Source organism: Marmota marmota, unplaced genomic scaffold (assembly GCF_001458135.2).
Source record: "Marmota marmota marmota unplaced genomic scaffold, marMar, whole genome shotgun sequence".
NCBI lineage: Eukaryota > Metazoa > Chordata > Mammalia > Rodentia > Sciuridae > Marmota > Marmota marmota.
Window position 1 is genome coordinate 40265 of NW_026007556.1, and position 13015 is coordinate 53279.

Sequence of the window (13015 nt, forward strand, 5' to 3'; positions counted from 1 at the left end):
GTAGTAAAATATCACTTTGTAAATATCTTTTTGCTAAAATTCATATGAAATAGTCTTTTGGGAATGGAACTATTAAACCACCTCTGTGAGCGGTATACTACTGTCTGTATTTGCTCAGTGATGTGGAGGAGGTGGGAGGGAAGCAATTGCAAAAGGTTAGTGTGTTCATATTTGGACATTTTCAGACATCAGTTTTGTATGTTTTGTGCATTTTGTTTTTGCTGTGTATATAGTGTATATAATGGACAAATAAATCCCAATTTTGCAATATCTAGTCTCTAGATGTTAAAGAGGTTGCCAGTGTATGACCAAGTAGTTAGTAAAATTAGAACATTTTGTACATTTTTTTGTTGAAATTCATAGGAAATCTTGTCCTCTGTAAAAAGACTTTTGGATATGGATTTTTTCGACCATCTCTAAGTGTTACATATGCCTGTACTTGTCCACTGGACTGAAAATAGAAGGAAATGAGGAGGGAGAGGTTCAAGGACAAAATGGTTATATTAGAAGATACCTCATATTTAACCATTGCTATGCGTGCAATTTTACTTACCAGTGCTGTGTGAATAGTGGACAGGGTCTTATGTGGAATATCTAGTCCTTCTATATATTTAGAAGTGCTTGATATATTTAAAAGTAAAAGTAGTAGAATTGAAACTTTTTGTAAATAGCTTTTAAAAACTGATGAGAAATATCATGTTTGGAATTGTTAAACCACCTCTTAACAGAATACTGTCTGTTGTACTTGTTGATTGGGTTGAGGGAGGAGGGAGGGAAGAAGTTGCAAAAGATGTTTAACATTGTTAGAGTGTGCTAGAAAACTTCAGCTTACCCATTGCCTTGTACCGTGCATTTCATTTAACTTTGCTGTACTGTATATATTGTATATATACTGGATAAAGGAGTCCTAATTTTATAATATCTAGTCTGTATATATTAAAGAGGTTGCCAATGTACAACAAAATTAGAGTTAGTAAACTCACACATTTTGTACACTTTGTGTTAAAATTCATAGAAAGGCAGTCTTCTGAAAAGGACTTTTGGAAGTGAAATTCTAACATCATATCATGTGACACTCAGATGTGACACATGTGAAAACAGGAGAAAGAAGTAGAAGAAATGAAGGATTCTAGGCCAGAATGATCCTATTTAGAAGACACTTTCAGATATAACCATTGTTACATGTGTGTAGTTTATTTAATACTTCTATGTACATAGTGGACAAACTTAAGTCCTTATTTGAAACATCTAGTCTTTCTAGATGTTTAGGAGTGCACAAAGTATGTTAAAAGTAGAGGTAGTAAATAAAACATTTTGTTATATATCTTTTTTAAAAAAATTCATGAGGAAATATCTGTCTTTTGGAAATGGAATGATCAAAACACTTCTCTGAACAGGACATATTATATTTGTGCTGGTTCAGGGAGGAAGAAGTAAAAGAAAATATAAAGGGCTTTATACCAGTGTATTTTCTATGAAGCAGAATTGATCATTGTCCCTTATATTTGTGGGTTTTGTTTTACTATTCCTGTGTAAATAGTGTATATAAAGGACAAATGAGTCCTAATTTACATCTAGTCTATCTAGATGCTAAAGATTTTGGCAGTGTATGACAAAAGTAGAGTTAGTAAACTAACACACCGAGTACATGTTGTTAAATTCATAGGAAAGACAGTAATTAAAACCACTTAGAAAGTGAAATTTGTTAAATGTCATCTCTAAGCATTACAGATGCATATACTGACCCATTGGTTGATAAGACTAGAAGGGGTAGGGTTCTAGGCCAGAATGTTACTGTTTGGAGACACTTTAAAATTCTAGCCTTTAAAAAAAGGGGTGGGGGAATTTTGCTTCAAAGTATAGCCTTTGTTAAGTAAGTGTGGCAGTTTATTCAGTGCTACTGTATGTATAGTTGGAAACTTAAGTCCTGGTTGGGAACATCTAGTGTTTCTAGATGTTGAAAAGTGCACAACACATGGGAAAAGTAGAGAGCTAAAGTAATGCCCTTTAAGTATATTTCATTACTACTTAGGAATGGTTGCCATTTAGGGGAATGAAATTGTTGAACTTGATGTCTTGGAGGGTAGGTTAAAGGTTCACTGGGTCAGGGGTAGGGGAAGGATAAAGTATGCATAGAGAAGCAATGGGTGCCCTTTAGATTAGTTCAGATTGTCTAGCCATTGTTATATGTGCATTTTAGTAAATCTTGCTGGGTATTAAAGGATAAGTCCTAATGCCCAAAATTTGTTAACAATAGCAAAATAATCCCTATATAAATGTCCTTTTGTTAGTTTTTAGAAAGAACTGTCTTCTGAGAGTGACCCTTGTTAATCCAGCTCTTGGAGCTAGGGATAGTCCTGAATTTAGTCACTGGAGTGGTGAAGAGGGAGAAGAGGAAGGGGGAGGGGAAGTGTTCTTTGCTAAAGTCTCCATATTTGGAAGACAGGTTTAGATTATAACCATATATCTATATGTACATTTTTGGTAAATTGTGTTTTTGTGCACAAAGTTCATACTTCATTTCACAATATCTAAGCTTTCGAGATGCTTGAGGTGACAGTGCATCATAAAAAGTAGTGCTAGTGAATTAGCCAACTTGTAAATATCTTTTTGTTATAATTGATAGAAAAGATGCATCTTGGACATGGAATTGTTTTATCTCTGGGCATTGGGTATCAGGACTTGTTCATTAGGCTGGCAGCAGAGGGGCACAGGGAAACACACAGAAAGATGGAAGCAAGTGCTCAAAGATTTACATTTTGATGTGAGCCACTGGTGTGTGTGCATCTTCTGGTTGTACTACAGGAATATTTTAATTCACTGGAAACATGCATTCTTGCTAATATTTTAGTAGTAGAAATCTGTTAATGAAACAAGCTTGGTGTATTCTGTTGCTGTTTCATTTTAAATTGAGCATTAAGGGAATGGAATTGTTTTAGTTGTAACTCTGCCAATATGTCTATCTAGAGGCCTGTTGCCATTTCTGTCTTCAGTGAAATTTTTGTCCCCAAGAAAGGATAACAGATTGAGTTGGTGTAGTGTATTCTTGGTTATCAAAAAATACTCATGTAGCTTCAGGATTTTGAATTGGTGAATATTCATGATGTGTGGAAAAGCATAATACACACCACAATCTCAATCACACAAAATGGAATATTGTGTATATATGCACACAACCTAGAGGGACACGTCCAACTAAGCTTCTTGTGACTGGATGACTTTGTTCTTTGCTTGTGTTTTTTTTTCCTGTAATGTATAATTTACTTTTAAAAAATAAAAATTATTTTAAAAAACAAAAAAAGAACACAAATAATAAAAATTGTCAGCAAAAAAATGGGAAAGAGGTGTATAGATATGTTGTTGCTGGGACTTCAAATTAGTGCTGCCATTCTAGAAAGCAGAATGGACACTTCATGAAAACCAGGAATAGAGCCACAATGTGACACAGCTACCACTCTTTGGTATTTATCCAAAAGACCCCAATCAGCACAGCACAGCTATCTAGCCACATCAGTGTTTATACCAGTGGGCCTGAAAAGAGCTACATAACATAACTTTCCCAGATGTCCATCAACAGATGAGTGGATAAAGGGAAGGTGTTGTATATACAGAACAGTGTTTCACTCAGCCACAGGGAAGAGGGAAAATATGGCATTTCCTGGTCAATGGATGGAACTGGAGAATATCAAGTCTATTAAGCCAGATTCAGAGGGAGAAATGTCAACGGTTTAATCTCAAATGTGAATTGCAAATCACAAAAGGGGAAAGTTCTGGGAGGAGTCCCCTGGAAACAGAAGAGGGAGCAGGAAGAGAGGAAGGGGATCAAGGGTGAGGTCAGGGAACAGAAATTGGACAAACAGTGGAATGACACTGATGAAGCATTCCTGTGTCCTGTGTGAGGATGGCACAGTGGATGTCCCCTTTATGTGCTCTAAGAGACACTACTGAAACCAAATTATAGAAAAGATCTGTCGAGAAAAAAAAAAAGGAAAAAAAGGGTCAGGAGGAGGGGTAGAGAGGAGGGAGGGAAAGGGAGATGGCAGGGGACTGAAATGGAGAAATTTTGTCCCATGATTTTGTAGTTGTGTCCAATTGAAATACAGTATTATTTATAATTATGGTGCAACAATGAAAAAAAAAGAAAGTACAAATTAAAAACCCAAAATGTTCTCTTCAGAGATTAGTAAGAAAATTAAGTCCAGAGAGCTCTCCTAGAAAGCTGGATCATGGAGAGGAGAGGCCCCCAGAGGGAGGAAATCTGCCCCACCCCCTCTGCACCTGCTCCTGGGCTGACCTGAGCTCCTGTGTGCTGTGCGCCCCCTGCTGGCTTTGGGCACCCTGCAGGGAGGTTTGTGTCTGGGCTCACACTGAGGTCCCCTCACTGTGTCTCTAGCACAGTAATAGGTGGCTGTGTCCTCGGTTCTCAGACTGCTCATTTGCAGGTACAGTGTGTTCTTGGCATCCTCTCTGGAGATGGTGAATCGGTCTTTTACAGATGCAGCGTATACTGTGCTGTAACTATTAGCCTTGTTTCTTATATGAGCAACACACTCCAGCCCCTTCCCTGGGGACTGGTGGACCCAGTCCATGTAGTAATCACTGAAGGTGAATCCAGAGGCTGCACAGGAGAGTCGCAGGGAACCCCCAGGCTGCACCAGGCCTCCCCCAGACTCCACCAGCTGCACCTCACACTGGACACCTGCAAACACAGAGGCAGCCTGGTCAGGACACTGGCACTCATCCACTCTTTCTCTCATTCCTGTCCCCTCACACACTCAATATCTCTGTTTCTCCATCAATTACCTTTGAAAACAGCCATCAGGAATTCCAGACAAGCAAGACCTAGAGAAGAAACATCTCACAGAGGGTCTGGCAGAAGAGGGACCTCAAGAATCTGCAGGCAAGATGGAGTCAGGAGGTGCTGGTGGGCAGGGACCTCAGGGCCTGAGCTGAGCTGCTCCCTCCTCCCTCTGCACCTGCTCCTGGGTGACCTGAGCTCCTGTGTGCTGAGCGCCCCCTGCTGGCCCTGGGAGCCCTGCAGGAGGTTTGTGTCTGGGCTCACACTGAGGTCCCCTCACTGTGTCTCTAGCACAGTAATAGGTGGCTGTGTCCTCGACTCTCAGACTGCTCATTTGCAGGTACAGCATGTTCTTGGAGTTGTCCCTGGAGATGGTGAATCGGCCCTTCACAGAATCAGCATAGTAGATGGTACCACTACCACTACTAATGTATGAGACCCACTCCAGCCCCTTCCCTGGAGCCTGGTGGACCCAGTCCATGTAGTAATCACTGAAGGTGAATCCAGAGGCTGCACAGGAGAGTCGCAGGGAACCCCCAGGCTGCACCAGGCCTCCCCCAGACTCCACCAGCTGCACCTCACACTGGACACCTGCAAACACAGAGGCAGCCTGGTCAGGACACTGTCACTCACCCACTCTTCCTCTCACTCCTGTCCACTCACACACTCAGGATCTCTGGTTCTCCATTCATTACCTTTGAAAACAGCCACCAGGAAAACCCAGCTGAGCACACTGTCCATGGTGAGCAGCTGTGTTCAGTCCTGATCACTGAGTGGGCTGAGCTGGGAGTCCAGGGCTGGGCTCCTGTGCAGAGCTGCAGGGTCAGGTGGGCTGGTTTTCATGAGCAGAGGGAGGCCCTATTTGCATGTCCTCCTGCTATATAGCAGCTCTGGGTGGAGGCCCAGGTAGAGCAGCTCTGAGAGCAGATGGGAGTGTCATGGGAAGCATGGTGGACAGAAGAGTGTTCAGGAGTGAAGAATTTCTTCTAGTTTGATTTTAGAGCCCACTATATTAGTTTATTTAATATAACCACATAATCATATGGTAGAGTTGGCTTTGCTAAGTCTCTGGTGCAGATGTAAAACCATACTTAGAAGCATGAATCCTGGTTCACTGTGTCCAACAGCTCATGTGTGGCAAGAGTGACTGGTTATCTGGTCTTTTGCTCTCACCCTGGACATGACTGCTGCCCTGACCCTCCTCCAGCTCCCAGGTGCACACACCTGGTGAAGTCCTCAGAACCATCCGGCATTGGAAATATGCTCCCCTCTGCTGCCACCTGCTCTCCAGGGAGGCATCCAGCTGAGGGCCTCAGAGGCTCCCTCCAGTGGGAAGGCTGTGCCTCCCTGTGAGGGCCTCCTTCAGCTCAGGAGCATCCAGTTGGCACAGAGCCCTCAGGTATACATGCTGCTGCCATCTGTGGTGGACACAGGGCCCTAGTTTGGGCAGAGAGAAACCCAGCCTCTGTCTTCACTTTCACTTGGAATGAGCTGAGTCCACAGGGGTTCCTGTGTATCCCCCTCTTTTGAGGGTCCTTGGAGAAGGACCAGCCAGTGTCCCCATGGGCTATCTATATCTAATCTATCATCTGTGATCTAGACCTCCCATCCTCCTCCTGTTCACAAAGACCTGGGAGAAGCAGGGACTCTCTCTATCAATCAAGTGTCTTGGAATCCTCGAGGCACAGCCACATGCCCTCAGTACTGCTTCCCTATCACTCTTCACATGTCCACATGGTCAAGAATGTAGAGGAAAATTGACACCCTGTTCCTGGCCACCTGGATTCCCCCAGGGCTGGTATAGACTTCTTGGCACCCTGAGCCCCAATGGGACCCCAGCACCACTCAGGGAGTCCAGCCCTTCTGCATCTCTTTGACTCCTGCCTCCTGCCATGTGGTGCTGCAGCCTCAGGAGCCCTGGTCAGGAGCAGCACCTGGGTGTTTGCACCCTGGTCTCCAGAACCTGCTGCAGCACAGCTCTCTCCTTGTGAACCCTCAGCCTCAGGAGCTGCTCAGAGCAGCACAGACTGGTCTCAGTCACACTGGTGCTGGGGCCTGAGGTTGTCATACTAAAAAAGTAAAGGTGTGGACACAGTCCTGGGACTGAGTAAAGGGTTGGTCTGAGCCAACTCTGATCTGGGAGCTGGAGAAGTCACCAAGGAGCCAAACTAGCAGCACCCATGAAGCTCACCCTGAAGCACACAGGTGCTAGAGTGTGGAGGTGGGTCATCAACCATCTACATTTCAGGGGGTGCCCTGGCTAGGCATTGGTTCAGGCAGAGCTTTGTAGGTGTAACCCCTACAGTCTTCATATGCCATGCTAGTGGATCCTGGGAGCAAGACATTTAAGGGCCAGCAGTGTTGGTCTGCCAGCTGCAGGGCCAGTGTGGAGAGCAGCAGTCAGGCAGCCCACCATGTGCAGTGTGGCCTAAGGTCAGCAGAGATATGGCATTGGACAGCCTGAGGCTTGGGGACAGGACCTATGCCCAGTGTGCACATCAGGTGGGAAGTGGAGTTCATGAGGCCCATTTTTAACTAAAGATCCATGAGTGCTGAGGACCTTTTCATGACCACTATGTCGTCCTTTAAAGGAGATGTGGATATCATGCTGTCCACAGGGGAAGAATAAAGTTAGTCAACAAGAATAGCATCCTGTCTGGCTGGCCCTGGTTATGGCCCTGGAACACATGGACCTAGCTGAAATGGGTCAGGTAGAGGGAGACTCTCACCACACCATCAGTCATGTGAGGAAGCTTCTGCATCAGGACCCGGAAAGAGAGAGGACAGTGGCCCCTGGAGATGGGAAAGTGCAGGGAGGGCGAGGGTGAGGGTGGGTGGTGAGGGCCACGTGCAGAGAGGGCCTTGTCCTGGGGCTCTGAAGCTCACAGGGCACCTGTGGCCTCCAGCCAGGCTGTGCTTCACAGTGACTGGGCAGAGTAGCTGGTGGGCTCCCCTCACCAAGGAGGGACAGGTGATGGACAGCTGGGTGTGCACAGCCTAGGATCCATCATGGCGCTTGGCACCCCTGTGTCAGGGTGCTGTCCTCTGCCTCACTAGGGCTAGGTTTCAGTGTAAGTGTGAAAATACAGCCCGGATGGCCAGCTGTTGTCTGATGGAGAGAGATGCTGACATTCTTAGTGATGTGGATGATCAAACAACCTCACATGAGAAAGTCAACAGCATAGAACACCTCTTTTTTCACTCACATCCTTCAAAATGTATTAAACTGTCAAATCTCTAAATCTAGTTTATGTATCTAAGTCCTAATTTTATACTTATAAAATCAGGCATAAGCTAGGTGCAGTGGTGCACACCTGTACTCCCAGTGGCTCGGGAGGATGAGGCAGGAGGATCACAATTAAAAGCCTGACTCAGCAACAGTGAGCCACTAAAAACTCAGTAAGTCCCTATCTCTAAATAAAGTACAGAACATGGGTGATGTGGGCAAGACCCCCTGAATTCAATCCCTGGTACCCACTTTCCAAATCTAAGAAGATTTAATCAATCAAATACAGACTGTGTGTAATGAGGGGTGTCGTGTTTAGGGAAAGTGATCCCAGGATTTACCTGGGCCAGGAAGGAGCTGAATGAGGCTTCCAGAGCAAGTCCAGAGGATTTAGTGAGGCACAGGAGACAGGAACTAATCCATTGGGAAAGTAAATAGTTGGTAAAATTTCATAGAGATAGAGTTGGAGAAATGTCATAGAGAAAACACAGGCAGGAAGAAATGAGTCTCCTACAAAATTTTGTGTATGCATTTTGAATTTTGGATATGCCAATGTAAACCACATAATTATATATAATTACACTGCTCAAATAAAATATTAAAAATATAAAAGTATCGTTGATTGGTGCAGAAATGTCTTACATTGATATAAAATATAAAAGACTAAATGAGGGACTGATAAGTTTTGTATACAAAAATCAGTGTTTTAACCACCAATGAACATCTTTTGGAAAAACAAAACAAAAAAAAAAAAGAATTTAACTTTCTAGAATGAAGCGGGAGTATCTAAGACTATCTGGGATATAAAAATTGGCATTTCTTATCCTCACCCAGACTGGAGCTGGACTCTCAGGACAGGTTGGGCACTGACATGAGCAGGAACAGAGCCCAGAGTGTCCATGTCTGTGACCCTCCTATCCAGCCACAGTGGCTGGAAACCCAGGCAGGCTCCAAGCTGCTTCCCCCAAGCAATCAGGTGTCCTGGGGCTTCTGAGGCTCAGGGTCACCTCACATCAAGATGGGGTCAGAGTGGTCCTGGGCACTGTGTGTTTTCATGGTCTTGAGGCCAGTGGCAGAGCCAACTGGAAACTCCCACAATCAGTGCAGGGCTGACCACCCTCCCTCCTGGGTCTTTGCCAAGAAAGCCCCTTTCTCTCTGAGATCTTGATCAGGCCACCCCCATCCACCAGCCATGCACAGCTGCATGAGGAGGGGATATCTCTTCCATTTGGGGGCCTGGGTGTGTGGTGTGTGTGTCACAGAGCCCCATTGTTAGGGTCAGACAGCTCACATACACCAAAGTCCACTCTAATTCATATATTTCTCTATATTATGAACAGGTTTAAGGCTTTCCTTATGGTTTCTCAGATAGGTCTTGGACCTCTTGGGGTTGAAACTGTGAATTGAATACAACACCAGAAGGAGTCTACATGATGCACCTCAGTAAGGGAGTGTGCACCTCAGTAGGGGAATGTGCACCTCTGTAGGGCAGTGTGTACCTCCTAGGGGAGTGTATACCTCTGAAGGGGAGTGTGCACCTCAGTAGGGCAGTGTGCACTTCTGTAGGGTAGTGTACACCACTTAGAGGAGAGTGCACCTCTGTAGGGCAGTGTGCAGCTCTGTCGAGGAGTGCACCTCAGTAGGGAGTGTGCACCTCTGTAGGGGAATGTGCACCTTTGTAGAGGAGTATGCACCTCTGTAGGCAGTGTGCACTTCAGTAGGAGAGAGTGCACCTCTGTAGGGCAATGTGCACCTCTTTAGGAGAGTGTTCATCTCTGTAGAGGTGTATGCACCTCTGAGGGGAGTGTGCATATCTGAGGGGAGTGTGCACCTCTATAAAGAAGTGTGCACCTCTGTAGAGGAGTGTGCACATCTGTAGGGGAGTGTGCAGCTCTGTGTGCACCTTTGTAGGGAGTGTGCACCACTGTAGAGAAGTGTGCACATCTGCAGGGGAGTGTGCAGCTCTGAGTGCACCTCTGTAGGGAGTGTGCACCATTGTAGTGGAGTGTGCACCTCTGTAGAGAAGTGTGCACCTCTGTAGAGGAGTGTGCATATAACTGGAACACCAGAGCCATAATGAAGAAAGATCAAGAACTGTAAAAGTGCTTGGAGCAGATCAAAGTGGAAGCTCAGCCTATAAACACCTGCAGGAAAGAGCAAGGAGCACCAGGGGAAGGTCAGAGTGGTCAGGGGCTCCACTCAGGACACAGAGACTCAGGACAGACAGTTGCCCCAGCTCACCCAGCTAGAGGGCAAGAAGGAACCAAGCTCACAGGTACCAGGAGGGAAGGAGAAGCAAAGCTAAAATGGACATGAATGAAACAGAGAATAAAATCTACAGAATATCAATGAAAAGAGCTTTCAATTTAAAGATAAATAAAATGGACAGATCTTTGGTGAGACTGATCAAGATAAAAGGACAGAAAATGCAAATAAATAAAATCAGAGAAAAAGGGAGATATAAAGGGAGACATTGTAACCCATGCACAGAAATACAGGGTCATGAGGGCTCATTATGACATATTTGCCATTGATCTGGAAAGTCTGTTGATGGACACAGAAGGCCCCTGAAAACTTACCAATGAATTTTTGGAAACATTGATAAGCTCTCCTGTGAGCAAGGAGACCTGGTGATGATAAACCCCATCTGATTCCCTATTAAAATTGGGAGCCATCTCACCACAAGGACATAAAAGCTAACTTCAGCTTTTTATAAATTACTGCAAATTCTGAACTTGCTTGGAATGCCGCCTCTGCCTTGAACTCACCCATATCTGGCTTTTCCTTACCAGATACCAGCCCTCTCTGAAATTTTAGTGATGCCTCATAAATCTTGGCCTTCCCTGGCCAGATAATGACCTTCTCTGAGGCTCTAATGACCTTCATAAATTCTGATGTCAGAGCCAGAAAAATGTAAACTAGCCTTTGTGTTAGGTTTGTCTCCGTTTTGTTATCTGTAACCCCCCTTTTTGTAACTATCTGGGCTATAAAGCTGAGCTGCAGGAAAGATGCAGTGCTGTCTTGTTCCCGCGGTTTTTGTTGGAAGAGGCAGCCTGGCCACTTGAAATAATAAGCTTGCTTTAATTTAATTTTAAATGGATTCAGTGGTCTTTTTCTTGTGTCCTGGTCTAATATTTTGGACACCCCAGCGAAATGAACCTGCCACACCAGACCACAAGACCAGACTGCTAGAAATTCTAAAGCCGGCCTTCGCTCCAGGGCTTTGGAATGGAGAGCCACTCTAGGGGGTACACACATTGAGACATCCCTAGGCCTCAGAGTGAGCCTTCAGTCCCCAGAGTACTGCAGTGAACTGCCACCCTAAAACAATTAGCATCTGATGGAGGAAGCCTCCATATGTAAGTGGCACCTTTATAACATCTGGTATTCGGTTTAGAGAGATGTCTTGTGATTGGCGAGGTACACATATACTCCTGTCCGGGACAGTAATGAGATATCATTCTGTCCTCTATACTGTTCTGTAGGGAATTCCTCTGGTAGGGTAGTGAGGTGCCAATGAGCACACACATGCTCCTACCCCGGGAGCTTTAGCAAGATGTTGCATTGCTCCTCAGTTTTTCGGTTTCAGCACCAGGTTTCTGTTTTCTTGTATTTTGTTCTGTGTTCTATATATTGTTTTGCCTTTTGTTGTATGACTACTGTGGTAAAAACTTAAGGAAATTGGATATGAAAATGGGTAATAAATCAAGTAAGCCTGATATCCCTTTGAAATGTGTTTTAAGGAACTGTGATAAACTTTACCCCCCTTTGTTAAACAGGATTAGGAATGCAATATTTTCTTCCCTTCCCCTAGTTCACTGTCTTAAGTACACCCACTGCAGAGGGAAATGCCTGCTGGGGATCTAAGAACTGAATATCTCCCAAATTAACAAGTGAAACTCCTTTAAAAACCCTTGTCCCTCCAGATCAAGAGAGTCTCAACCTTTGGGGCAGAGTCCCCTGTGCTTCTCCTTTGTTAGCAAAGCAATAAACCTCCCTTTTTCTTTTTCTCAAAACCCTGACCTCCTTATTAAATTGACATTAATTGGCTTCAAGGTCAGGAAACAAACTTTCAGTTACAAATTTTGACACCCCTAGGGGAATTCTAAAGGAGCCCCCAGTGTTGGAATAACTTTCAATTTACAGCTAGCAGCTAGCAGCTATGAGCAGCTCGGAGTGCTTGAAGAATTTGCACTCATTCAGGCCTGATAGGAAGGCCTGCAGGATGGGATGCTCTGCTCTAGCGAGCCCCTAGTGAAACCACATCCTTAGCACTGTGGTTAGCATTGCCAAGCTGCCAGGCTGGAAACTGATAGCCAGGAGCTTCAGGAATGGAACTTCTAACATAGAAACCCCTCCCCTAGGGACAAAGACCCTTCCTGATGATAGCAATATTTAGAGCATCCTCCTAGTGTGGTTACATTAGGCATAAAATGATTGGCTTAGGGATACTATCTTGCTTGTGCATGATTGATGGGCATGCCAACTGGAACACTATACCAATTAAATGCATTCCAAAAATAAACTGAGCTACTGGACAACAACCTGAGATTGGTCTCCAGCCAGTTCTCTCACCAGCTCCCAGAGTCTCTGTGTTGACTCTCTTACCCCCTTTCCTTGTCCCTATCATATTATTGGTACCCCAAGTTGAGGCACACGTTACCATAAGTTTGGAGTCACCTTATGTCCCCTCCGTCCCCCTGGTTCACCCGGCGAATTCCCATAAGGGACTGGTCCTCCCAGAATTCGGAACCTTGGTTTTCTATGTTAAAGGGAACTTTGCTCCGGAGACACCCTGTGGGCCTACGGCCTTGATCTAACAAGTCAAGGAAGTCCCACACTAAGTACAACACATTGGACCCTAAACACATCTTTTGTTTGTCTTAGTCAGGGCCCTCCATGTTAGCATCTTGGGCCCCTATATTAGGCATCTTGCCAAGTCAAAGACATTGCTTTAAGAGCTCTCTCTCTCTCATATATATATATATATA

At 44.7% G+C, this 13015-nt stretch overlaps 2 gene segments (V, D, J or C); both read right to left on the reverse strand.

Annotated features, from left to right (window-relative positions):
* Positions 1 to 4846, reverse strand: part of LOC107133735 — a gene marked incomplete at its 5' end in the record, with an annotated part of 17116 nt that extends 12270 nt beyond the window's left edge. The window contains 2 exon segments of the V gene segment in view: positions 4367 to 4699; positions 4804 to 4846. Of these exon segments, the coding sequence occupies positions 4367 to 4699; positions 4804 to 4846 (376 nt within the window).
* A 91-nt stretch (positions 4847 to 4937) lies between these two features.
* On the reverse strand, positions 4938 to 5601 carry LOC107133738. The segment is given in 2 exon segments: positions 4938 to 5389; positions 5494 to 5601. Coding segments are annotated over 2 exon segments (498 nt in total).
* Between the last annotated feature and the right edge of the window lie 7414 nt (positions 5602 to 13015).